At 56.9% G+C, this 25,744-nt stretch overlaps 3 protein-coding genes and 1 long non-coding RNA gene across 6 annotated transcripts; 2 read left to right on the top strand and 2 right to left on the bottom strand.

The window, feature by feature from the left end:
- Nucleotides 1-918: 918 nt before the first annotated feature.
- Nucleotides 919-4,042, top strand: MRPL54 (mitochondrial ribosomal protein L54). The gene is given in 3 exon segments (NM_001035105.2): nt 919-1,046; nt 1,727-1,892; nt 2,531-4,042. Coding segments are annotated over 3 exon segments (417 nt in total). The 5' UTR covers nt 919-928; the 3' UTR covers nt 2,664-4,042.
- Nucleotides 4,043-4,102: 60 nt separating this feature from the next.
- On the bottom strand, nt 4,103-6,922 carry RAX2 (retina and anterior neural fold homeobox 2). Its single transcript, NM_182653.1, is given in 3 exon segments — nt 4,103-5,667; nt 6,280-6,518; nt 6,907-6,922. Coding segments are annotated over 2 exon segments (555 nt in total). The 5' UTR covers nt 6,496-6,518; nt 6,907-6,922; the 3' UTR covers nt 4,103-5,328.
- A 3,315-nt stretch (nt 6,923-10,237) lies between these two features.
- MATK (megakaryocyte-associated tyrosine kinase) lies at nt 10,238-18,207 on the bottom strand. Of its 2 annotated transcripts, NM_001035011.1 has the most exon segments (14): nt 10,240-10,698; nt 10,804-10,890; nt 11,266-11,461; nt 11,576-11,649; nt 11,839-11,923; nt 12,005-12,104; nt 13,343-13,408; nt 15,290-15,383; nt 15,771-15,990; nt 16,079-16,194; nt 16,281-16,394; nt 16,772-16,831; nt 17,542-17,652; nt 18,095-18,207. In NM_001035011.1, coding segments are annotated over 13 exon segments (1,458 nt in total). In that variant the 5' UTR covers nt 17,548-17,652; nt 18,095-18,207; the 3' UTR covers nt 10,240-10,458.
- A 205-nt stretch (nt 18,208-18,412) lies between these two features.
- Nucleotides 18,413-22,821, top strand: LOC112447364 (uncharacterized). Of its 2 annotated transcripts, XR_003035520.2 has the most exons (3): nt 18,413-18,521; nt 20,379-20,552; nt 21,594-22,821. It is a non-coding gene; the product is annotated as an uncharacterized lncRNA (long non-coding RNA). The 2 variants fall into 2 exon arrangements; XR_009495203.1 differs by having other exon boundaries at nt 20,379-22,821.
- Nucleotides 22,822-25,744: the final 2,923 nt, after the last annotated feature.

Below are 25,744 nucleotides of genomic sequence, written 5' to 3'. Positions count from 1 at the left end.
TAGCAGTAGGGCTGGAAAATATCGAGTCTAATAAGTGTTAGCTTTCATTACTTCTAGGTTTTCAGTAATTTAGCTACTGAGAAGAACCCAGTGTCAGAACCTAGAGAAATATTTCACTTTGAAAAGTTGATTTAAACGTACTTCTTTTTCTCTTGGGTGGACCTGCTTTGTGGAAAATTAATTGGCTTAGGATAACCAAACCCTTATTTATCACCTGTTGCATGTGATGACTTTTGAAAATTTGAGGGCCATTGGCTACACGGGTGTAACTTATAGGGTGGTAGGACCTTTTAATGTAACGCTAACAAGTTTTCTCCCCCTTGATCCCTGAAGCCTTCATTTTAATTTTTAAATGCCATATGTAATCTGTGGTCCACAAAATTGGGAGCGAGGGACTTGAAACAGACCTGCTATAAATTTAAAGGATACATAATCCCCTATCCAATGCTTCCCAGGTGGCGCTAGTAGTAGAGAATCCGCTTGCCAATGCAAGAGATTCAAGAGACCCAGGTTTGATCCTTGGGTTCAAGAAGGTGCCCTAGAGAAGGAAATACTCCAGTATTCGTGCTTGGAAAAATCCCAGTTTTTCCCCCTCCCAGACAGAGGAGCCTGGTGGACTACAGTCCCTGGGGCCGCAGAGTTGGACCAGATTGAGCACACACAGTTGCTTGTTGAATACAATCAGGAATGTATAAAAGTGTGATACTCAAAGTAAGTGATATAACTGAACGGCAAGAGGTCAATGAAACATCCTTTGAAAGTCTCTTCTTCCCATAACTAGGGATAGCTATTTAAAGAGATCACAATAAAGATATGCCTAGAGCTGGAATACTACATTTCCCATAAATCTCTAAGGGCCTACAACTCCCAACCCCTCGACCGCTGACGTCTTCCGGAAACGTGCACGTGCACGTTGCCAGCATACGTCATGGCGGCTAGACGCCTCTTCGGTGCTACCGGGAGCTGGGCCCGCTGGCGGGCCTGGGAGCTTCCGGACCCCGCGGGTTCTGTAAGGCTACATGTACGCGATTATGCCAAGAGACCGGGTGAGGTGGCTTAAGAGAAACCAAAATGGGAACGGTAGGGACATTGGGGAGTTCGTAGTGCGCAAGTGCTAGTCGGGAGGCGCTTCCTAGTATGAGCGCGCAAGCGTAGAGGCAGCTAAGCTCGGCTATTTGCGCAGGCGCAGTGTGAGGTATCTAGAGTGCGGTTGGGCTCTGTGCTCGGGCACAAGGTTGTTCTGTGTGTGTGTGTGTGTGTGTGTGTGTGTGTTTGCGGGTGGATGGGGAGTGGTTAGGAGGAGAACTTGAACTTGGGTTCCTAGCGCGTTTCTGCGTCCGAAAAAGTCACCTCTTTAGCAAATTACCACCAGAAATTCCGACCATACGGGCATCTAAGTATTAAAGCCAAAACAAGATTTAATTTTTTTCTCGATGCAGCCTTGCCTGATCCCCCTTGTTGAAAGGAGGGACTTGGCAAACGAAACATGAGGTTTTAAAGACACACGGCAGCCGGCGGAGATTTTCTTCGTGACATAAATAGAAGGAATGAAAATGGATTTGAAAAGGAATGAACTTAGTTACCGTGAATAGCAGTGTCATTTAATGTAGTGCCCGTGTCCCAGTTAAAATCATTTTGAGGACAGTACTCAGGGTACAGCTGGGGCAGAAAGGGAAGGCTGGCCTCTCGAGGGTGTAGCTGGGCTGACATGACTCTCCCACCGCAGTTTTTAAGGGGGGCAAAGGCGCCAAAGGCGCTGCTGTAGGAGAGACCCTGAAGGACCCCGAGGTGTGTACAGACCCAGTCCAGCTCACCACGCACGCCATGGGTGTCAACATCTACAAGGAGGGCCAGGATGTGGTCCTGAAGCCGGATTCTGAGTACCCCGAGTGGTAAGTGGGTCAGGACTGGGTGAGCAGGGCCCTGCGGATCTCATCTGAGATTTCAGGAGGGCTTCCCTGGGGAGTTGGTGGGTAAGTTAAGACCTGAGTGGATGGCCAGAGCTTCAGAGGCAGGTGGGAACAGCCAGTGCAAAGGCCCTGCGCAGAACTGCACCTGTTTTGTACATGGATAGCAAGGAGCAAGGTGGAGGGTAGGGGTAGACAGGCAGGAACCTGGTGAAGCCTGCCTGTCGGGGGCTGCAGGGGGAATTTTGCTCTTGGCTCTGTGAGCAGTGGGAGGATGTGGAAGCCATCACCATGCACCCATCCTTCAAGCTGGGTAAGGTTTAGAAAGGTTCAGTGAGGGGGTGGGGAAGGCTTACAGGCGGGCAGCACAGCCCAGACGATGGCCAGGAGGCAGAAGGCTTGGCGTGTGCCTACTTCAGATCCCAGGGCCACTGGGACGGGGGCGCCCCCTGTTCCACAGCCTGGGAGCTGGCTCCTGGTGGGGAGGGACTGCCCTGAGGTCAGCTGGCCACCAAGGGACCCGGTACTGCTGCAGCCTGTGCCCAAGCTGTCTGGGATGGGGTGGGGGAGCCGTGGGGATGGGGGCTGCTCTGTAACCCCGTCTTCTGCCCACTTTCCATCAGGCTGTTCCAGATGAATGTGGGCCCCCCCAAGAAGCTGGAGGAGCTGGACCCGGAGACCCGGGAGTACTGGCGGCTGCTCCGGAAACACAACATCTGGCGCCACAACCGGCTGAGCAAGAACCAGAAGTTCTAGTAGGGGAGGGCCAGAGCTCTCTAAAAGGACCCTGACCCTCCAAGGACCTGGAGGAGACAGGACAGACTGGGGGTGGGGGGGAGTTGGTACCTCCCCTAGCCTGCCCCCAGGACTTTTTATTTTCTGGAGAAACAGACATTTCTGAGAACGAGGAGAATGCCCCCTCACTGGGGTTGCCCCCACAGTGAGACTGAATCAGGGGCCTGGGGGCCAATAAAGCCTTCTGGGGGCAATTGTCGGCAGGCCCCGGTTGCCACTGAGTGTCCTGTGATATTAGGGTCAGGAGGGACTTGGGACAGGCAGTGGGGAGGTGGGCACTTCAGGCCCAGTGGTTCCATAGCCCAGCTTCCACCCTCAGTGATTGCCGGGCATCTGCAGGTCCATGTTCACCTCCCAGGCTTGAGCTTCTCACCCTGATTCCTGGAATTCTCGCATCGCCCAACCTCTGTCCTCGAGGGGGAGATTTGTTGAGCCAGGCTTCCCTGGATTGCGGTGGACTTGGACTCATACCCGAGCCACATCATCCAGAGCAGAAGAGAGTCTTTGTGAGGTTCAGGAATGGAAACGTCCAAGGCTAGGCATGGCTGGATCCAGGTGCTTCAGTATTCAGCTATGAGGTGCTTTCCATCTCTGGGTCCTTTAAACTCCAGTGGGTAGGTCCTTTTACCCCTTGGGTAGGGGTGGCTCCAGGACTTCTGACTGGCACCCCATACCCAGTTCAGCAAACCCAGCCAGAGGGAAGGGACTTCTCTTTCCTTTCTGCCAGGGTCACAGGGGTTATCTTTGTTGGCCAGCCTACCCACCATCCTGGCCAGCCTACCCACCATCCTGTCCACCCCCACTGGTGCCCACCAGCTTAGAGGAGGCTGAAGGACACACACATGGTGCCAGGGCCCACTCCCAGTGGTACAGCCATGCCCTCTCCTGGGTAGGTACCTGCGTTTGGGGTGGCATATGCTGCTTAGGGGGATGGACCAGGGCTCTCTCACCTTCCAGACTCCTCCAGAGCTGGCAGGTGGGGCGGGACAGGGTCCCTGAGGCTAATTCTGTCTGGTCCCAGGGAAACGAGAGCCCTCATCCTCTTAGGAGGACTCAGCCAAGCGGATTACTGCTCACCTGCCCTCCCTGCAGCCCGCGCTGGGTGGGCGCATCATCCCAACCCTCCTGCGTGGGTCCCCACAGCTCTCAGAGTGAAAACCGAAGTTGTAATGGCCACAGGCTTCCTGGCTGCTCCTCCAACACTGCAGTCACAGTGCCCCCTGGGCCCTCTGCCTGGGTCTCTCCCTGGCCCCACCGTGTCCTCAGGGCTCCCTCTTTACCTCCAGACCTTGGCTCTGATGGTGCCGACCACCCTATTAAACTGTAGCTCTGCCACACGCTCCCGACTGCCCTTCCTGGCTTTATTTTTCTCCCAAGCACTTCACCACCAGCAGGTGTCTCACGTTTTACTTATTTATTTTTAAAGTTAGGGCACTGGTCTCTCCCACTGGAGTGGCAGCTCCAGGAGGGCAGGGGATTTTCTCTGCTTTGTTCACTGTTGTGTCCTCGTAAGTTGGAACCGGTGGATGAATGATTGGGGGGATGGTTGGCCTCGCTGCCGCAGCATAAACCACACAGGGGCCGCTGGGGTTCACGTGAGGTGCCCTCTGAGATGGGAGGTGAGCAGGCCAGCTGAGAGTGGCCTGGAAGCGACATTCCTGGAATTTCCTAGCACCTGTGGTCACTTCCTGGCCAGAGCCTGGAGTAACTGGGGTGCTGCCATGTCCCCCCCCACCCCACCATACACTCTCCGGTCCTGACTCATCCCATCCCACAGGGAGGTGCCTTGACATGTGGGTACTTGGGCCACACCCCCCAGCCCAGCCAGCCTCATTGTCCTGGAGCCCAGTTGAACCCCGGCAGGGGCGGCCATCATGCCTTTGTGAGCCCTGGGGGCACGTGGTTGGACAGAACCAACGCTTGTCTTGCTACCAGGGCCCCAGCCCCGCCTCAGTGGGCTGGGAGATGTGATGGGGGCTGTGGTTGATGAGACAAGCCACGCTCTGATAAATGGGGGGAGCAAAGATCGACTGTTCAGCCAGTGTCAGCTGCTTCTGCCTGGGAGCGCCCTGTTAGCGCCCGGCCTGGGTCCTAGGCGCCAGGGGTGATGGAGTCAGGCAATGAGCCTAAAAAGAGCTCCACCCTCTACTGGCTCTGTGGCCTGAGTAAACTGACTATCCCTCTCTGGGCCTCAGTTTCTTCTCCTGTAACGTGGGGCTGATGGCCATGCCACCTTGGGGTACACTGATAGGCATGCTGGGAGCACACAGTGAAAGGGGGCAGTTAATGTGAACTGCTGCAGCTATTGTTATCTCTCAGGGCGGCCCTGCCGTTGAACACTTAGGAGCAGGCAGGAGGATTTAGAATGATCAACTCAGAATTAACATCCCTGTGGCTCCTGGTTACAGCCGTAGAGCCTTAAGAACCTCAGAACCCACCCCACACACCCATTTGACAGGTGGGGAGACCAGGCCAGGGACCCCCACCCTGGCTGGGCGCCTCTGGCTGCCACCTTGAAGTCAGTGCCAGTTAACCCTGCAAGGCAGGGGTAGGTGGTGGTGGGTGGGGGACTTGGTGTGGGTGGCCATGGACAGGCTGAGCAGGAGGGGCTGGGCAGGCACCAGGCTCAGGCCGACGGCCAGGCCCTGTCCAGAGCCTGCACGTGCTCCTTGGCCAGAAGCCGCAGGGAACCCTCCTCCAGGGTGAAGCCATCCATGAAGGCTGGACTGAAGGCGTGGGGCCCAAAGGAGCCCTGCAACCCTGGGCCCGAGCCCAGGAGGCGTGGGAGGGCTGGCACAGCTGGGGGCCCTGGGCCCAGCCAGGGCTCCAGGGACAGTGGCATGGTGGGAGGGCGGGCAAAGGGCAGTGCTGGGACCTCAGGGAGTCTTGGGGCTGCCACGGCCCCAGAGCCGGACTCCAGACGCTCCTGGCGGCGCCACTTGGCCCGGCGGTTCTGGAACCACACCTAGAGGCAGCAAGAGAGGTGCTCCCATGTCAGAGGCGGCTGGTGGGCGCCAGGCAAGGCTGCTCTCCCTCCCTGGGCCTCCCAGCCCCTCAGGGTTCTGCCTGCTGTCTGACCTGATTCCTACCCCTTGCGATGCCAATATGCATTGTTACCTACCCGAGGAGATGGCTGTTCTGAGAGCAAGATCCTTGCCTCTTGTACCCCATTAGATCAGTCCCAAAGTCTTCTGAGTCCAGGTTCTCCTTGCCTTTCCCTTTGTCCAGGCCCCCTCAGGCTCCTCAGCCTCCTCCCTGGTCTACCTTGGCCCTCAGCATGAAGTTCCAGCCACTGAGTTTGGCATTTGAGGGGCTTCACCAGCTTTCTCTGCCTCTCCTTCCACCCGCCTCAACACCTAGCTCAGTAGAAATGCCTCCAATTTAACTCCTGCACATCTTTGCACTCATAGTTCTGGATGCCTAGAAAAATGCCCTTTCTCCTTTCTAGCTGGCACACTGCTACTCAAATGTCTAGGCCCCAGTGCCACATCCCCTCCTCTGGGAAGCCTTGCCTTGCGCTGGGAGGGTCCATCTCTGGCACCGGCTGCCTCAGAGGGTGGTTAGGGGGTACCCTCACCTGCACGCGCACCTCGGGCAGGTGCACCTTGGCTGCCAGCTCCTCACGGCTGTAAACGTCCGGGTAATGGGAGGCCTCGAACGCCCGCTCCAGCTGGTGCAGCTGGTACGTGGTAAAGGTTGTGCGGTTCCTCCGGTGCTTCTTCTTGGGGGCCTCCTCTCCGGGCCCTGGCCCCCCACCCTCAGCCGCCGGCCCCTCACCTGGGCTCAGGAACATGGCTCCTCCTTGCCCCCACCTGGCTGGAAGGCAGCAGGACAGATGGCGGTGAGACAGGGGAGGGATGGTGGCTGGGGAGGGCGGGGGAGTCCCCCACCCCTTGCTGGATCTGGGGTCAGATATGGAGGGGCTTCTCCCTCCACTGGGTCCTGCATTCCCTCTGCCTCTCTGTGCATCCCAGACGACCTCCCTCTGTCTCCACTTCCTTCTCTCTGATTATTTTTTTCTGTCTCTGCCTCTATTTCTCTTTCCTTCTGCAGCTCCCTGTCTCTTCCTTTGTCTCTGTGTCTGTGACCCCCAGGAAGGCAGGATCTGGGACACTGCCCTAAGGAACGTTTCCTCACCCCTCAGCTCTCCACCCTGGGGGGCTGTCTGTGCTCCTACCTCCCACTCAGGCCCACCTCTGCCCACCTGCCCAGTGCTCACTGCTCCCGGCAGCCCCTCCAACAGCCCCTGTGGGCCCAGCGCTGTCTGCTGCTGGCCTGGCCTTGCCAGACCCAAGGGGGTTGGGGTCGGGCGGGGAGGAGGATTAGCGAGGTGATTAATTGAGGGGGCCCCGCCCGCCCATGCGCTGGTTGCTCTGAGCCACAGAGGGAGTGCCGCGCAGCAGGACACCGTTAGCCTGGGTCTGCCACGCCTTGCTCTAGAACATAAGCAAGAGCCTCCCCTTCCCGGGGCCTCAGTTTCCCCAGCTGTAAAATGGCAGCAACAGGACTTCCTACCCCATGGGTCTCTCACAAGGACTCAATGAGCTGATGAAAGAGTACATTGATGGAGAGATATACAGTGACTGGCCAACAGTGAGTGCTTAGTGAGCACTCACTAAATTAGCCACTGTTAACCCCTTTTGTTATCATCTGGAGTGAGAAAAAGAACCTCTCAGATTCACAGATATCAAGGGGAGTTGGGGAAGCTGAGGTCCCCAGAGGTGAAGGTAATTCCAGTTGGTTCCCCTGGGCACTATCCAGGGCAAAGGAGTATGGGGCATTTTAGCTGTGTTTTGAGGTATGAATAGAAGCTCACTTTTCAGTCACTCAATAAACATTTAAGCACAATAAACATTTGCGCTTACTGTACACCAGGTACTGTTCACAGCAGGGAACAAAAAAACACAGACACACTTCTTAGAGCTGGCATCCTGGTCGGGGAGACTGATAATCCATAACTATGTAAGTAAAATACAGCATGTCAGGTGGTCAGAAACCTGGTGGGAAAACTCAAGCAGGGGAGGAAAGGTGGTTCTTTTAAGGAAGGTAAGCAGAATGGGAGATGGAGTGCAGGGTGTAAATTCTGGACACGATTGGGTGTGAAGGCGGTAGGAGCCTACTCCTCCTACTCCTCAGTAGGAGCCATGGAAGGTTGTGGAGTGTGAGAGGGGCACAGGTGGCATTTTGGATGAGTATTGTGGGCAAGATGGGAGGCCAGGAGGAGGCTAGAGGCCTGGTCAGGGCTAGATTTGGGGGGAGGGGGACAGGAGAGCAATTCTGGGGGGAAGGAGGACTTCCCTGGTGTCTAGTGGCTAAGACTCTGCACTCCCAATGCAGAGGGCCTGGGTTGGCTCCCTGGTCAGGGAACTAGATCCCATATGTCTCAACTAAGACCCGGTGCAGCCAAATAAATAAAAATATTTTTAAAAGTTCTGGGGAGAGAAAGTCTGAGGAGGGAAGAAGACTGGTGAGCCCAGCCCGTCTGGGGACAAGTGGGTGATGGGACTGTCCCTCCAGTAGTGGCCTGAGAGCCAAGTAGGACCTTGGTGATACCCTGAGACTGGATGGTCACCCCCCTGCCCAATCCAAGGAGCTTGGGGGTGCTTTGGCAGGGGGTGCCCTGAAAACAGGAGGGGCCCTGCGGGTGACAGGGGGCAAAATGAGGCCCAGAAGGAGGACGGGAGGGATGGAGGGAGGGAGGTTGTCTCAGTGGAATGAGGCTGGAGACCCAGGCCTGTGGATAGGACCAGAGTGAGCGCAAGAGGAAGCAGAGCTAAGTCCTTCCAGAAGGATGGCTTTGTAGGGGGAAGACACACACAGAGATAGGGAGGCAGGTGCTCACATGTGCACGTGTGCCCAGTTGGACACTCACAGCACCGAGGTGCAGGCCCTGGAATGCTGGCAGGGGCGAATGACCTCAGAGGAAGAGGGGGTCTGGGTGGACTGGAGGCTTAGCACCCAAGGGGTCAGCCGGACAGGGAGGTTCCAGGAACTCTGAGTCCAGGCTGGAGGGGCGGTGAGTAAGGCCCCTCCAGGCCTCAGTGGCCCCGTCTTTGAGATGGGCTGGTGCATTGCGGCAGGGGGAGCCGGGCCTCAGGAGAGGGTGAGTGGGGGTGGGGGGAAGTAATCCCCCTAATTGCTTCATCACTTTAAAACGCTAATGAGCTGCTCTGTTCTCAGCCCCCAATTAGCTAATTGGCCCCAGTGGGTTAAGAGGTACAGGAGGGATCGGGGTGTTAGGCGCAGGGGCGAGGGGGGGCGCTTTGGTGACTTAGCCAGCAGCTGCAGGCCCAGACGCTGTGTCAGCTTAGAGGGCTGGATTAGGGGTGGGCAGGGTGGCGTGGGGCTGCGGTGACAGGCGGCCTTCTCCAGCTGGATTGGGTCGGGGGGTGGGGTGGGCAGGCCACTCTCAGCCTCTCTGGACTCCCACCCTGCATTTCTCCCCCAGGAAGAATCACTAACTCACTTCAGGTGCTGGTGGGGAAACTGAGGCCAGAGGGTGGGCGGGGTTCTGGGGGGTCGGTAATTGCAGGAGGCCAGTGTGATCTTGAGACGTATGAACAGCTCAACTCGGGCAGGGGTGGGCCAGTGGAGGTGGGAGGCTGTGCCGTGGCCTGTGATCCCTGCACCAGCTCAGGGGTTCCTGGGGTGGGGGGCACACCCCACAGGCCAGACACTCCTCTCCAGGCAACCTTGAAGCATCTGGGAATTTCATCAGAGAGGGGGTAGTTGCCAGTCACAGTAACAGCTGAACGCCAGCTGTGTGCACTCAGCCCTCGGGGTCCTCATGGCTCCCCCAGAAGACGCCTGATCACAGAGGAGGCTGCAGGGATGGGGCAGGGAGGGAGACCACCCCCCCAGTTTCCCTGGGACACCCCGGGTTTAGCACCAACACCCCCATCCCAGACACACCCTCAGTTTGAGGTGCTGGCTCACGGCGAGCCCGGGCCACAGAGTGGTGGAGTCAGGATTCGAACCTGGGGGTGCAAGCCGGGAGCCCCAGCCCCCGCTGGAGAATGGACAGGGCCCTGGGACAGGTCGTGCGGCTGGCTTTTCCCAGCAAGTGTTCCTCGGAGTCACTGGGTGAGGCTGTTGGGGGGGTGACAGGTGGAGGACATAACCACCCTGGAGCGCCCCAGGAGGGGACGCTGCTGCCCTCGCAGCCTCCCTGCTCAGGACTTCCATTTGCTCTCAAGGGGAAAGGCGGGGATAGGAGAGGGTGCCGGGACAGGGGACTCAAACCTCCACGGCCCCTGGAACTCTCCCACGGTCCTTTGCACCCGGGACCCCAAGGGCTACAGCAGGAGTCGGGGGACCTGGAGGTGATGGCAAGTGGTCCTCAGGTGGCTGTGACCCTGGCCTGGAGGGTCTCCTGGCTGGCATGCCCAGGAAAACATGTGCCCTCAGGGGCAGCAAGCTCCCAGCCAGGTGGCCCCCTCAGTGGGCAGACCAGTGGGCAGGCAGATGGCCCCCAGGCTGAGTGATGGGCCCCAGGGCGGACACAAGGGGCAGCAGAGAGACACTCAGACACCCAGTTCTTGGAACCAGTCTTTATCCAGGCGCTAATCCTTCGCTTCCTGGGGTCGAAGTGCCCATGGGCTTCCTGGAACCGCCTCCGCCCCCCATGGGCCCGCCCCTGTGGTGTGAGCCCGGGAGGCAGCTCACCGGCCCTGCCCCTCTTCAGGCCTGGTCCGCATCCCCACCCTGAGCTCCCCACTCTCTCAGTCCTCTGGGGCCCGAAGCCCCGCAGGCAGGGTCAGGGCTCCTGGCTGCGGGGCGGGGCGGGACCGTCCGTGTCCTGCCCCCCATTGGGGGCTGAAGCACCCACGCTGCGTAGCTCCCGGGCCAGCTTCTCAGCCAGTTTGCGGAAGGGTGGCCGGCGAGTGGGTTCAGCTTCCCAGCAGCTGCCCATGAGGGCATGGATGGACCCAGGGCAGCCTTCAGGGGGCTCCATGCGGTACCCCTTCTCCACGGCCTCTGACACCTCCTTCAGCGACTGTGGGCAAAGGCCACTCCAGTGTGGGCTGGGGTTCAGGATCACGACCCCCTAGACTGGCAGGGGACCCAGCACCTCCCCGCCTGGCCCCCGGACCCTGCTCACCATCTTGGGGTATGGAGCCCGGCCGTATGAGAAGACCTCCCATAGCAGCACCCCGAAGCTCCAGACATCCGACTTGCTGGAGAACTTCTGTGGGGCCCGAGATCAGGGTGAGAGGGACCTCTCAGGGCTTCTGCTCCAGCCCCTGCTTCCTCCAGAAAGTCCCCCTGGGTTGACCTTCACTCTGTAGTCTCCTCCCAATAGACTCCTGCCCCTGAATCCTCCTACCCCTCAACCCAGATTCAGTGCAAAAACAAGGTGTTTCTTGCTCTCCCTCTCTGAGCCCAAGACTGTTGCAGAAACGAGGAGACAAAGGCTCAGAGAAGGGCTAAGAGGAACAATTAGTGGCCAAGGGCTTACAGGGGAGGTGGAGCCATTCTTTTGGAGGTTCAGGGGCCAGAGACATGGCCAAAGGCTCGTAGTGGAACTAGGGTTCCCAGGGCCCTGGGGCTAAGGGGGGCTCACCCCATGCTTGAGAGCCTCGGGTGCTGTCCACTTGACGGGCAGCCGGCTGGAGTCCAGCCCCTTCCGCTCGGCTTTGGCCAGGCCGAAGTCACTGACCTTGGCCACCAGGTCCTCCGAGACGAGGATGTTGCGGGCAGCCAGATCGCGGTGCACCAGCTTCTTGCTCTCCAGGTATTCCATGCCCTCGGCCACATGCCTGGGGGAGGGGGCGCCGGGCGAGGGGCTGGGACGCCTGGGCCAGACTCCCGAGGCCAGGCTCCTCCCTGCTCCATGCCTTGACTTCCCTGCCACCCCCTGGAGCCCCACTCACAGGGAAAACTGCAGGAGCTGCGGGGTGTTGACAAGCGCCCGGCCCCGCGTCCGTAGAAAATTCACCAAGTTACCCTGTGGGGGGCGCGGGCAGGGTCTAGGAGCGCTGCAGGCTGCTCAGCCACCCACCAGCACCCTACCTGACCCTCCGGTCCTGCCCCCCTCCTAACCCCCACCCTCAGGTCCCGCCCCACTCCCACCCCACCCCAACCCCCAAGCCCTACTCCCACCACCTCCCCCCACCACCCTTGGGTCCTGCCCCACCTTGCTCACGTGCTCCATGACGATGTAGAGGCCCTGATGTAGGATCACACCCAGTAGACGCACCAGGTTCTTATGCTGCACCTTCCTGGGGGCAGGTGGGTGTGGGGTGAAGGTGGGATGGGACCGTGGCCCTAGGGCGCCCTCCCCTGCCACACCCAGGACTCACGTCATGACCGCTGTCTCGTCCAGGAAGGCCTGGGCTGTTACGTCACATTTGATATTCTTTACGGCCACCTTCTGCCCCAGGTACTCGCCCTGCAGGACAGCTGGGGGGCAGGCAGGGATGGGAAGGGGCTCAGGACCCCACAGAGACAAGACAGACATGCACATATCCACTCACATGAACCGTGGAAGAGGCCAATGCAGTGGCAGGTCCCCAGGCCTGGAAACCCCTCCCCGTAGGCTCCAGTTGTCGTTCAGTTGCTCAGTCGTGTCTGACTCTGTGCGACCCCATGGACTGTAGCTCACCATGCTCCTCTGTCCATGGGAGTCTCCAGGCAAGAATACTGGAGTGGGTTGCCATTTCCTCCTCCAGGGGTTCTTCTGGACGCAGGGATCGAACCCGTGTCTCTTACATTGGCAGGTGCGTTCTTTACCACTGAGCCACCTGGGAAGCCAACAAGCTCCAGACCCCAGAGCAAAGATAATCACCTAAGCCAGGGGTCTGCAAACTGCAGCCCTTGAACCCAATCTAGTCCCCTCAAGGGTTTTTGCAAGGCCTGCAAGCTCAGAATGGGTTTTTACATTTTTAAATGGTTGGGGAAAAAAAAATCAAAAGAAGACTATTTCATGACATGAAAATGATACAAAATTCAATTTCAGTGTCCATAAATACAGTTTTATTGGCACGTGGCCTTGGCTGTTTGTCTCCCTGTGGCCTGTGGCTGGTTTCCTGTAATAAGGGCAGAGCTGAGCAGACATGACAGAGAACAAGCGCACGCCAGCCCTTTCCAGAGAAGGTCCCGATGCAAGCCCTGGGACCTCCCAGGATAATAACCTCAGGCTGTGGCCTCGACATAGAGGGTCCTGGGACTTCCCTGGTGGTCCAGTGGTTAGGACTCTGAGATTTCGCTGCTGAAGGCAAGGGTCCAATCCCTGGATGGGGAACTAAGATCCCACAAGCTGTGCAGAATGGCCAAATAATAATAATAACAACACATAAATTTTAAACATTTGGGACTTCCTTGGTGGTCCAGTGGTTAAGACTCTGTGCTACCAATGCAGGTTCGATCCCTGATCAGGAAGATAAGATCCTACCGGCTGCACGGCCAAAATACAAATAATAATAAAACAGAAGTGTACAAGGGTCCAGGGGGTGTGAAGTACTCACTCATGCCCACTGGCTACCTCACCACCTCTCTCCTCATCCTGGCTGTCATGAACCTCCTTCTATAGAGAGGAGCCCTTGTGGCCTCAGTCGCATGGTAAGTAGGTATCAAACGTGGGTGTCAATTCATCTCTGGGAGCCCCCCCTCCCTCAGCCCCTACGAAATCCCCTGCTCACCTCCAAACTCTCCCTCTCCGATCTGCGCTCCCAACGTCAAATGCTGCAGGTTCAGTAACCAGCCGGCTGTAGAGGGGGACCCAGTGAGAGGGCGGCCAGCAGCTCCACTCAACAGGAGGCCAGGCTCCGTCTGGTCTCCCATAGCAGTGGCCGTGGCCGCGTCTGAGGCACCACACTCCTGGCACCAGTTACGGGGCTGGGAGTGGTGGTGAAAGCAATGAGGCCCACCTGTCAGGGCCCTTCTCTCTTCTACCTGGAGACTGTGTCCTTCCAAGGGCCCTGCAGAATCTTCCTTTACGGTGCTTTTCCTCTGCCTTCCTCTCTCCACCAGGGATACACAGACCAAAATATACAACAGATACTGGGAAAGTTTCCAGAACTTCTGGTTAAGGTTCTGGAAGATTCTTAGAATATTCCAGCACTCTAAGTCATCATCTTGGGACTTCCCTGGTGGTCCAGTGGCTAAGACTCCATGCTCCTAATGCAGGGGGCCTGGGTTAGATCCCTGGGCAGGGAACTAGATCCCACATGCCACAGTAAGACCTGAAAGTGTTAGTCACTCAGCTGTATCCGACTCTCTGCGATCCCATGGATGGTAGTCCTCCAGGTTCCTCTGTCCATGGGATTCTCCAGGCAAGAACACTGAAGTGGGATGCCATTCCCTTCTCCAGGGGATCTTCCCGACCCAGGGATCGAACCTGGGTCTCCCACATTGTGGGCAGATTCTTTACCATCAGGAAAAGTGGTAAGTGAAGAGCTTCCCTGTCACTCAGATGGTAAAGAATCTGCCCGCAATGTGGGAGACCCATGTTTGATCCCTGGGTCGAGAAGATCTCCTGGAGAAGGGAATGGCAACCCACTGCAGTATTCTTGCCTGGAGAATCCCATGAACAGAGGAGCCTGGCGGCTACCTGGTAGTCCATGTGGTTGCAAAGAGTTGGACACGAGTGAGTGAATAACACTATAAGGTGGTAAGACCCAGTGCAGTCAAATAAATAAAAATAAATATTTTAAGTCATCATCTTTGTGCTAGCCTCCCTGATCTTTCTGCTAAGCACACCTGTGTTCTCCTGCCCCCTGCATTGTCCTCTGACAGGCTCTGTAGGTCTCCTCCTCTTCCCCAACAAATCCCCTCTTAAAATCACCAGCCCTTGGATACTATCAGGCACAGTGACACCAGCCTCCACCTGGGTGTCATCCCCAAGACATTTCCAAGAAGACAGCCATGATCACCAGGTTCAAAGAGGGGTGGCCAGGGCAGGGTGCGCTTGCTCTAAATGTGGGAGATCTCACTACTCAAGGGCGGCAAAAGCATTTCAGGTGAGGGGAACAGAATGCACAACAGTCCGGAGGCATGAGGGTAAGTGCAGAGTCACACAACCCCAGGGGCATGTGGAAAAGAAGGGCCTCGTAGATGAAGCAGGAAAGATAGCTCAGCCACAAGGGAAGGTTCTAGAAGGCAGTGGAGCTGCCTGGCCTCCCCACTTTAGACACGGGAGTGATGTGGGTGGATTTTCACGTAGAAAGTTGCCTCTGAGGCCACAGGGTTTGGGAGGAGGGGGGACTCCCCCCTCAGGAAGGAGGTGGTCTGATGGGAAGGTCTAAGGCTGGGCCATGGAGGGGCCAGATTTAAACTAGTGTTAATAGAACTTGGCCATGGAGGGGTTGTGGGAGGCCAGGGGGCCGGGGGCCGGGGTGGCATCGAGGATCTGCCCAGGGTTTCTGACTCAGGTGAAGGATGATGAAACAAGGGGAGCAGCTGGTGTGGGAAATAAATGGATAATGTGCTGATGGGTGTGTGCAGGCGTGCCCCACCCAGCCCAAGGGCACCCAGGTCTTCCACCTGCAGAGCCTGGCACTGTGACCTACCCAGGTGAGGCAGCCTTGGCCGTGTGCCCTGCGTCCCCAGGCCAGGCCGACTCAGGAGGGAAGGGCGGGGCCCCTTACCCTTGGCCAGCTCCTCCTCCGCCGACTTGGTGCCTTGCTTTCTCTTCGGTCTCACGAGTTTCGTGCAGATGGCCCCCTGGTCCTTGCTGTAATACTGCAGCGGGTAGGGCAGGGCAGACGCAGCCGTGAGTGTGACTCCCCACATCCGGTGAGGCCCTGCCTCCCATCCCCTTCCCAGGGGGTTCTCCGGAGGGGTGGGCGGCGCTGAGGAGGAGGAGAGGGGGTGGGTTCCCACAGGACTCTCTAGGCTGGTTTCCATGGAAACAGGAGGATGAGGGTGTGTGTCTTGGGACTGGTGTCAAATTGGAGGTTCCTGGGTGTCCCTGGAGATGGGGGGACGTGGAGGACTCAGACTGTCTGTAGGGTCCGTGGTCCAGGGAGCAGCGCCTCCTTGTCCACACTGGGGAGCATGAGCCTCTGGTGGGGGGTCCCATGCCTGGTCTCCCTACATCTTTGCACTAGGGGGGCTGGGCAGCCGCACCTCCACCATATCCATGAGGTTGCAGAAGCAGACCTCCTCGTCGATGGTCAGGTGGCCGTCGCGGTGCAGCACGCGGTAGTGGATGACGTCGCGGCCGAAGCTCACGCACAGCACGTAGTCACCCGGGTGCCGTGCGGACTCCCGCACCAAGAACAGCCCGTCCTCAGGCGGCTGCAGCTGCTGCACCGCCTCCTGGCCCGAAATCTTCCCGTGGAACCACCTGCCGCCGGTGGAAGGGCGGGCTGGGCGGGACTGGCCGGGCCCTACTGACTCCACCCGCGTCCCGAGGGCGCTTCCCCACGACTTACGGCATGAGGCTGAGCTTGGGGTCTGCCGAGAGGGCCTCGCGCTCCCGCAGCGCCCCAGCCGCCAGGAGCCCCTCCTGCCCGCTGGCGTGGTGCTTGGCACGGTACCAGCTCTTGTTCTGCCGGGAGGGAGCCAGGGGTCGGTGGGAGGAGATGTTTCCTGGAGGGGCACCCCCTCTCTCCAAGCACATTCCCCCCTACTCACTTCACAGGCCTCAAGGATGGTGACCACGTCGCCCTTGCAGAAGGCCAGCTCCCCTGGTTTGGGGCGCGTGTGCTCACACTTGGTGATGCACTGGGTACCGGGGGCCCAGCGCCTCTGGTAGGTAGTGGCGAGAGGAGGAAAGGGGTCATGAGATGGAGAGATTGTGGGGGTGGGGAGTGGGGCCCAAAGGAGAGAGAAAGACTATTGAGGCAGAGACCCAGAACAGAACACAGGAGAGAGGAGATGCGGGTGGGGGGTGCGCAGAGCACCCAGTAGAGGAAACAGAGTCACAAACAGAGGGACCCCCCGGGGCAGAAGATGGGAGGAAAGAGTGGGAAAAAACACCAAGTGACAGAAAAAGACCTGTGGACACTGCCTAAGGGGACACGGGTCAGATGGCCCCCACCCCCCCTCCAGCCCCGTGGAGCTGAGGTCCTGTGGACGGAGGAGAGGAGGGGCCTAGGCCCAGGCACCCAGTTGGGAGTACTTACCGTCGGCATCCTGGCTGAGATGGGTGAGGGGTGCCAGGCGTGGAGGAAGCGAGGGCTTCCCTGGGGAGGGGCAGAGACCAGCTGGAGAGCTCAAGATTCAAGCCAAGCTGGGGGCCCAGGGGCCATGACTACTGCTTCCAGCCTGGACCAGGTGGAGGCGACAGTCTGGCGGCCTCCCCGCCACCCCCAGGGGTTGTGGGGGGCCCAAGGCGCTGGCTCCCCAAGCCCCTTAGGGGAGGTGGTCTTTCCCTGGGAGAGCTCCTTAGCATGGAGCCTGGCTGCGCCGTCATCCCCAAAGGGAAACAGAGGCACAGGGCAGGCTCAGAGTGAGTGGCCAGGGGCTGGCTCAGGCCCCAGCAGCCCACACTGGGGTGCTTGGAGCCACTAAACGTGGGGCGCTTGGAGCCACTAAACAGAGCCTGGTTCTTCCTCTTTTCTGGTAAAGTAGGCAGGGGTACATGAGGAAACAGAGGATGATTCAAGGTCATTCCCAAGAATCTCTGACCCTGGCGGGGGTGAGGCGGGGCAGTGCCCCCGTGCTGGGCTCCTCTGGCTGCCGGCTGGGTCTCTGATCCGCGCCCCCCACCCCCCCACCGCCCCCGCCCTCACTTCCCAACCGAGGACAGAAACAAAGTCCCGCACTGTTGCTGGGGCGGGGGCATTTCTGTCCCCTGCTTTCCCCATGGATCCCACCAGGTGGCGGGAGCAGTGGGACAGGTGGGGAGGAGTGAGTCTCCACCCCAGAAATCCCCAGCCCTCTGTGTACTCACACGCATACTGATCCATGTACACACGAGAACACACAGAAACACACAGGGCTGGGACACAGGTGGACACAGGTACCCACAGGCACGCGGGTATGCAAGCAAAAGCAGTTTCTCCTAGAGATAGTTGTGCACACACGTCTCACGTGTGAACACACGCACAGACATTCGGAAACGTGTGTGCCGCTCCCCCCAACCCACACTTGAACACCTGGGCGCCACACGCTGGGCCACCCGGGCACGCAGGGCTACACGCAGGGCCGCGCACACGCAGCGCAAGACACGCGCGCACATCCCTCCACCTGGACGCGCGGATACACACACCCAGGGGTTGCAGACGCGCATACCCGCACCCACAAAAATACCACCCCACCCGACTCCTGGGCGCATCCAACCATACCCGCCCCAGCCGCGTACCGGCCGCACGCCCCGGAAGCGCGCGCTCGCGCTCGCACACTGGCCCCTCCTGCGCTCGCCCAGCATCCCCCCCACCCGCTAGCCCTTGGGGCCCCTCCACTGTCCTACGGTCTTTTCCCACTATCCCCTCCAGCGCCCTCACCTGTTCAGGGGTCGCCCCTGGGCTGCACTCCGTGCCCGCCCCCAGGAGGGCCCCCGCGCGCCGGCTGCGCACCCCGAGGCGGCCCCGGCTGCACAACTTGGAGCAAGTTGCTGCGTTTCCTCATTTTGGGTTGGGGGAGGGCTGGAACCGGGGTGGGGGGAGCGGGAGGCGCGGCAGTTTGAGCTGCCCCCGCGGGTCCTAGCGCCGGCCGCACTGCGGTCTGCTCGGCGCGCCGCCGCCACCGGCGGCCCCTCCTCGCCCCGCCTCCGGGGCCCCCGGCACCTCCCGCGCGGCGCTCTCGAGATCCACGCCACTTCCCGGCCTGGCGCCGCGGGGCGCGCAACCCGCGCGTTCCGGTAATCCACGCCTCCCGGAGAGAGGACAGCCGGCACAGGGAGGGGAAGGAGAGAGCTTCCCGTCCGGGCAGGTAAGCAAGTCTCAGAGTCCAGACAACACAGTGGACCCTTCTGACTCCAACGCCCTCAGCCAGCTCTAACAAGAGTCTCATTTCAGTACCTGGCCCTAGGAAAGAGCTGTTGGTGCCCGGCACAAAGAAAGCCCTCAAAATGTCAACCACCATGAATATTCTTATCATCATCCTTGAAATTAAGGGAGAATTGAGAGTAAAGGGAAAAACATCACCTGGAACTGGAGGCCTCCTGGCAGAGCAACACAGGGCCTCCCCAAGGCCAGCCCAGCTCGTGCCTCGGTTTCCTCCTCTGTAGGGTCAGGCAGCACCAGCTTCCGGCTCAGAAGGGAGTTCTGTGAGCATCTGAAGGCCTGGGGGCCCAGCCCTCGCCTTTCCTCTGTGAGCTCACTTCGAATACTTTCTAATGGATGAGTGGATGGGTCTGTGAGGACACGGATGAAGCTGACCTTAGGAGGGTGATGCCCCAAGATGCCCAGAATTCAATTTTCTGGTACCCCCAAAGTCTAAGTGTCTGTGCACCAAGATGTCATGTGATTTCTGGGAATAGAGACCCAATGAGAAGAATTAGGGGCTTCCCCAGTGGCTCAGAGGATAAATAATCTGCCTGCAAAGCAGGAGACACAGGAGAAGTGGGTTCAATACCTGGGTCAGGAAGATTCCCTGGAGGAGGAAATATCAACCCCCTCCAGTATTCTTGCCTGAAAAATCCCATGGACAGAGGAGCCTGATGGGCTACAGTTCATGGGGTGGCAAAGAGTTGGATACGATGAGCAGCTAAGCACAAGACAAGAATTGGAGATATTCAATATCATGCAATATTATGCACCAAAAACTAGGAAACTGTGTATAAGAAAATGCTAAAATCTCCAGTTGTCAGAAACAACCACCACTTACCAGAATGTGATAGAAAATAAACTGTGTGATCCCATACAGGTCATACAGGAAGCATCATGTCCAAGGGGAACAGTCCAGCAGGGGCCCCCCGAACCTGCAAAAGGTTATTCCCAGTGAAGGAAGCAGGCAGGAGGGGAGCGAGAGAGGGGGGTCTTTCTCTGTGGTGGTGTAATGTACTAATACTGGCAGTGTTTGCCAGGAGGTTTCCTGCTCATCCGGCTCTCTGGGCTCATCTGGGCTCCGTGGATCCGACTGTGGGATTGTCCCAGGTGCCCCCCAGCCCCAACTTCCCAGCCACGGGCACTGCTCTGGACCAAGGGGCTGGGAACCCTACAGCTAGCATTCAGCAGGGTCACTGGGGGCCAACCGTATATGGCAAACCATCATCACTTGCCCAAAATAGCGCAGCGTCAAAGTGGCCACAGCGGAAATCCAGCAGCACTGTTAGAGTTACACCAGCCACTGTGGCAGGCCCAGGAGCACGAGGGAGGGCTGCCTGCTCTCCTCAGCAGGGCCTGTGCTTACGACTTCCCCGGTGCCCTGGCACCCCATGGAGCCTTTCTCCTTGATGCCACCAGAGAGATGGGAGGAGGTTGAATGGGTTTGCTATCTCCCTCTGCAAAACCGTGACACTTTGTGTCTAAGAAACATCTCCATCCTCCCCTGGACAGGGTCCTTGTCCCATGCTCTGTGAGATGGCCCTACCAGAGAAACCAGAGTTGCTGAGACTGGAGAAGGAGAGTCTTGAGCAAACAGCATCAAGTGCCCTTATCAACAAAGGCTGGCCTGGGAAGGGGAGGCCCCCATGGCATGGGCATGGGGCAGGGGGCAGTGCCTGACTCTAGGGGGACAGATATGAGTCCATGGTTTATGTGGGTCAGAGCTACATAAGGGGTGAGTTCCCTATCCCTGGAGGCATTCAAGAATTGACCACTTTGAATCACAAAGATGTTCTTCCAGTCCCCAGGGTGGCCATACCAGTGTCTCCTGCCTCCTGCCTTCTACCTGCCTGAAGCCAGTGGGTAGCCACATCACGGATCGCGGGGTCCTCACCCTCCAGGTTCCAGTCCTGTCGACTTGATTCCAGAAATTCTCTGGCCCCCCTCCCCGACCCAGGCAAGCCCTGTGGTCCAGGTGACACAGAAGCCCCCTCTCTGCTCCTTTGGCTCCTCCAGGTTTCTTCCTTGTAGTCCTCCACCTTCTACTGCACAGACAAGGGATGGACATGTGACTGTGGCCCTCCTTTGCTCCATACCCTTCTGGAACTCCCCATTGCCTGAAGGCAGAGCCTAAAGCGCTCAATCTGCGTTCAGGGCTCTTGTGTTCAACCTCCAGCTGGCCTCCCAGGTCTCACCTTCTCCCACCAAGTACCTAGCAGTTTGGCAGCACTGAACCGCAGGAGTTTGCAAGCATCTGTCTCCACTGTCCTCTCTGCCTGGAATGTCCTTGCCTTTGTCTGGCTGGCACCCCCAGTTCTCTCCATCTTTACAATGCCCTCTTATGTCCCCACTTGTTTCAGAGCAAGACCCCAACCCACTTCCATGCCCTGAAAGCACATAGCACTAGCCCTCTCTTCTCGCTGTGATGGGCGTGGACCTGGCCATGGTGACTGAGCCCATCAGTCTGCCTGAAAAGGAACCAGTCCAGGGGAAGCAGAGAGAGAGACTGACTCCCTCAGGAAGAATTAAAATGCTTGGGTCCAGCCATGCCTGGAGTTTATGCTATGCCTCGTATTGGAAGCTGGCCTTTGCTTTTTGGAGGCTTCAGACTGACTGACTCAATGGTTTGAGCAAACTTTGGGAGATGGTGAAGGACAGGGAAGCCTGACGGGCTGCAGTCCATGGGGTTGCAAAGAGTCAGGCATGAGCGACTGAACAACAACAAATATGGAAAATGGGACCAGAAGTTGGGTGTTGAGATGAATGGATTCTATGATGTGGAACTGGTGAGTCAGATTGGGTTGCCTTAAACCCAGCTAGAGAAGAAGGAACTCTTGGGTGTTCCCTTCCATGAACTGCTAAATATACCTTCCACCCACCGGGTCAGGTGGCGCTGACTTTGCTTGCTCACCACAGAGAAGCCCTGATGGACCCACCCTGTCCCCCTCCGAAGGCTTTTCTTTTCCTCATCCAAATCTCACTGTTCTTCACCTTTCTCTTCTTTCTATTTTCACAGCTGGAGTTTGGCTACCCCTCCCATCAACAACCTCAGATATGCAGATTATACCACTCTAATGGCAGAAAGTGGGGAGGAACTAAAGAGCCTCTTGATGAGGGTGAAAGAGGAAAGTGAAGAAGCTGGCTTAAAACGAAACATTCAAAAAACTAAGATGATGGCATCTGGTCCCATCACTTCATGGCAAATAGATGGGGAAACAATGGAAACAGTGATAGACTCTATTTTCTTGGGCTCCAAAATCACTGCAGGTGGTGACTGCAGCCATGAAATTAAAAGACGCTTGCTCCTTGGAAGAAAAACTATGACAAACCTAGACCTGTATTAAAAAGCAGAGACATCACTTTGCTGACAAAGGTCTATCTAGTCAAAACTATGGTTGTTCCAGTAGTCATGTATAGATGTGAGAGTTGGACCATAAAGAAGGCTGAGCGCTGAAAATTTGATGCTTTCAAATTGTGGTTCTGGAGAAGACCCTTGAGAGGCCCTTGGACTGCAAGGAAAGCAAACCAGTCAATCCTAAAGGAAATCAATCCTGAATATTCATTGGAAGGACTGATGCTGGAGCTCCAATACTTTGGCCACCTGATAAGAGCCGACTCATTGGGAAAGACCCTGATGCTGGGAAAGATTGAGGGCAGGAGGAGAAGGGGAGACAGAGGATGAGATGGTTGGATATCACAGACTCAAAGGACATGACTTTGAAAAAACTCCAGGAGATGGTGAAGGACAGGAAAGCCTGGCATGAGGCAGTCCATGGGGTTGCAAAGAGTCAGACATGACTGAGTGACTGAACAACAACAATAATGAACACCGTGGGTCATTTACAGGCACTTCATGTTACACACCAGTTGGGATTACGGTCAGCTCCACCAAGGTGAGGCACTGGTCTCCTCTTCCTCAAAGCTCCCAGGCTTGCTGCCACCTCAGGGCCTTTGCATTCCTGGGCCTCCTGCCTGGGACACTTCCCCAGGTGTACCCCGCCTTCCAGAACCCCACAGAATATTTCAGCCCGCTGACACTTCACACCCGCTTCCACTGAAGCCCTGTAGAACCAGTACGGGCAGAAGGAACATAGACCCTACCGCATCTTGTTTGCTGGCTGCGTCTTCTCTAGAACATCAGCCCCCTGAGGGCAGAGCTTTTAGATGATGTCCTTCACTGCTGTGGCCTCGGTACCTGATTCAGAGGAGGTGCTCAGAACTCACTTAAAAAATATTTAATTATTTTTGGCTGTGCTGGGTCTTTAATGCTGTGTGTGAGCTTTCTCTGGTTGCAGCGAGTGGGGCTCCTCTTTGTGGGGGTGTGAGGCCTTCTCACTGAGGTGCCTTCTCTTGTTGTGGAGCACAGGCTCTAGGGTGCCCGGGCTTCAGTAGTTGTGGCACACGGGCTTAGTTGCTCCACACCATGTGGGAACTTCCCAGATCAGGGATCAGACCTGTGTCCCCTGCATTGGCAGGCAGATTCTTAATGACTAGACCACCAGGGAAGTCCCAAAATGTACTTTTAAAGCCAGTGAATACTGCGGAGAGATGAGCTAGTGAGCAGTGCCTGTTACTTGTGAGGTGAGCGCTCTTATCATACCCATTTTGCAGACAAGAAAGCTGAGGCTCAGAGGGTGCTCAGTCATGTCATACTCTTTTGTGACCCATGGACTGTAGCCTGCTAGACTCCTCTGTCCATGGGATTCTCTAGGCAAGACTACTGGAGTGGGTTGCCATGCTCTTCTCCAAGAGATCTCCACCCACATCTCCTATGTATTCTGCATTACAGGTGGATTCTTTACCCACTGAGCCACCTGGGAAGCCCACCCTGGGACATAGGAGCTTTGAACGCAGGCCAATCCAGCTCCAGGACCCACACACTGACTGCCCAGCAAGGTGTGGGGCACATGGTAGATCCCCCAAATAGAATGAACCTATAAGAGCTCCCTGAATGTGGAGGGCCAGCTGCTGCCAGATGTCGGGACGGCTGAGTTGCTGGATCCCCAACTGATCTGCAGCTGGAGCACACACCGGCTCAAACTGCCCCAGTTAGCACACCTTTAAATTTAGCTTTCTCTCCCTGCCAGGGGACATGGGGATTCAGCACGGGAACGCTCCCTTCTTTCGAGGAAAAATGCTTTGCAACTGGAGTGCAGGCCACTGGGCCACTCCTGCCTGGTCCAAGGAAGGGCCTCTCAGGCAGTGTACTCTGGGTGCCAGGGCGAGCTTTAGGCAGATCTGCCTTTAATGGGAGAGGCTCCCTGCTCTTCCCCAGTCCCGTGTCCCGTCTTCCTGGTACCAGAAGTGGAGCCGGGCGCCTCATTTCCCAGCCATGCTTATGGGTTCAATATGTGTAGCCTGGGTCCATATCACTTCCTGGCTTAACATCTCCCCTGGGGATGTCCCTGGTGCCCAGTGGTTAAGAACCTGCCTTGCAGTGGAGGAGATGCAGGTTTGACCCCTGGTTGGGGAACTAAGAGCCCATACGCCGTGGAACAACTAAGCTCTCCCTTGTACTGCAACTACTGAGCTTGCTCGCCACAACTAGAGAGTCCATGCACCACAACAAAGATATCTGCATGACGCAGTGAAGATCCCACGTGTCACAGCTAAGACCAATGCAGCCAAACAAACCAAAAACCTCCCCGGGTGCCAGCTGTGCTCATAAAACCCAGCTCCTGGCTACGGCTTGGTGGGGCCGCTGTCACCTCTGCTCACATCTCTCTCCTGTTCCTCAGATGATCCGGCATTGTCCAGCCCCAGGGCCTTTGCACATGCCACTTTCTCCTCCTAGCACGTGCTCCCCCAAGCTCTTCGAAAGGCAGGCTCCTTCTTAGCACTTCCAGCAACGCCTCCGAGACCCTTCCCGACCACCCAGAGGGGCCGCCCACCATCCAAGCCTGATTGCTGCCTGTCACCCTGTCTCACTTGGTCTTGTCAGTTATCTGGGATCTGCCTTGCTCTCCTTGATGGAGCGTAGGCTCTGTGAGCAAGGGCAGAGGCTGGCTGTGGCCTGGGCAATCATTTATCTCTGGAGCCTGGCATGGGGTAGGCTCTCCCAGCACAAAAGAACACAGAATCATGCGAGAGGGTAAACTTAGAGGATGAGCAGGTGACCCACAAGGTACCCGGAGACTTGCCTCTGCTCCAGGATCCCACCTTGATCCTCCCCATCCTGTCCCACGCCCTCGTGCTCTAACGCAGGAGTCAGCAAACTCTCCATCAACAGCCACGTGTCTTTTCTTCTTTTTCACTATGTATATTTTTTGGTTGCACTGGGTCTTAGTTACAGCCTGTGGGCTCTAGTTCCCTGACCAGGGTTCAAACCTGGGCCCTTTGCATTGGGAGCCCTGAGTCTTAGCCACTGGACCACCAGGGAAATCCCAAGAGCTGCAAGTCTAAACTACTCATTTCTGCCGCGGTGGCACGGAAGCCGCCTTAGAGAGAGAACACAAGGGAAAGAGAACAGGTATGGCTGCCTTCCAATGAAATGTTACTTATGGACGCTGAAATTTCAGCTTCATGTACTATTCACGCATCATGCAATATGGCTTTCTCCCCAGCCATTTAAAAATGTAAAGAACCATTTTTAGCTCCCGGAATGCACAAAATCAAACGATGCATGCTAGATGGTGGGTAAGTGGGCTGTGGTTTGCTGACCTGTGGTCTCTCTGTGTCTTTATTTTCTTATAATGTAGGCACATTTTCTAATCTATTTGATCTTTTTTTTTTTTTCTATTTGATCTTATAAGTGCACTCCTCATCAATTAAATTGAATGTGGAGACTTTCCTGGCTAAGACTTGGGGCTCACAATGCAGGGGGCCCAGGTTCCATCCCTGGTCGGGGAACTAGACCCCATATGCCAGTAAAGTAATACCCCAGTGCAGCCAAATAAATAAATATTTAAAAGAAAAAAAATGAAATATGTTGCTGTTCATGGCACACAGGAAGTTCTCAAGTGCTTTCCAAACCACATAAAGCTCCTCGACTCAGCAATGGGCCCCTCGAGTGTATGTGTGTTTTCTTCTTGTCAAAATTAATAGTAGCAATATTTGTAGAACCTTTGGCTCTGTGCTGAAGACTGTACAAAGCTTAGGAAAAACTGTTTTAAACAAAGCACCGTGTGTCTCTCTCCTCAGTGGTTTACACATCTCTGGATTTATCAT

Source organism: Bos taurus, chromosome 7, assembly GCF_002263795.3.
Source record: "Bos taurus isolate L1 Dominette 01449 registration number 42190680 breed Hereford chromosome 7, ARS-UCD2.0, whole genome shotgun sequence".
NCBI lineage: Eukaryota > Metazoa > Chordata > Mammalia > Artiodactyla > Bovidae > Bos > Bos taurus.
Note: the sequence above shows the minus strand (reverse complement) of the source record. Positions and strands in the feature narration are given on the sequence as shown.

Excerpts from the sequence above, each read along its gene's own strand:
- MATK (XM_024993920.2), bottom strand. Across the intron at positions 16,195-16,280 it reads CCATCCTTGAGGCCTGTGAA|AACAAGAGCTGGTACCGTGC; the intron begins GTGAGTAGGGGG and ends CCCTCCCGGCAG. Across the intron at positions 13,409-15,289 it reads GGAGGAGGAGCTGGCCAAGG|CCGGCTGGTTACTGAACCTG; the intron begins GTAAGGGGCCCC and ends CCCCCTCTACAG.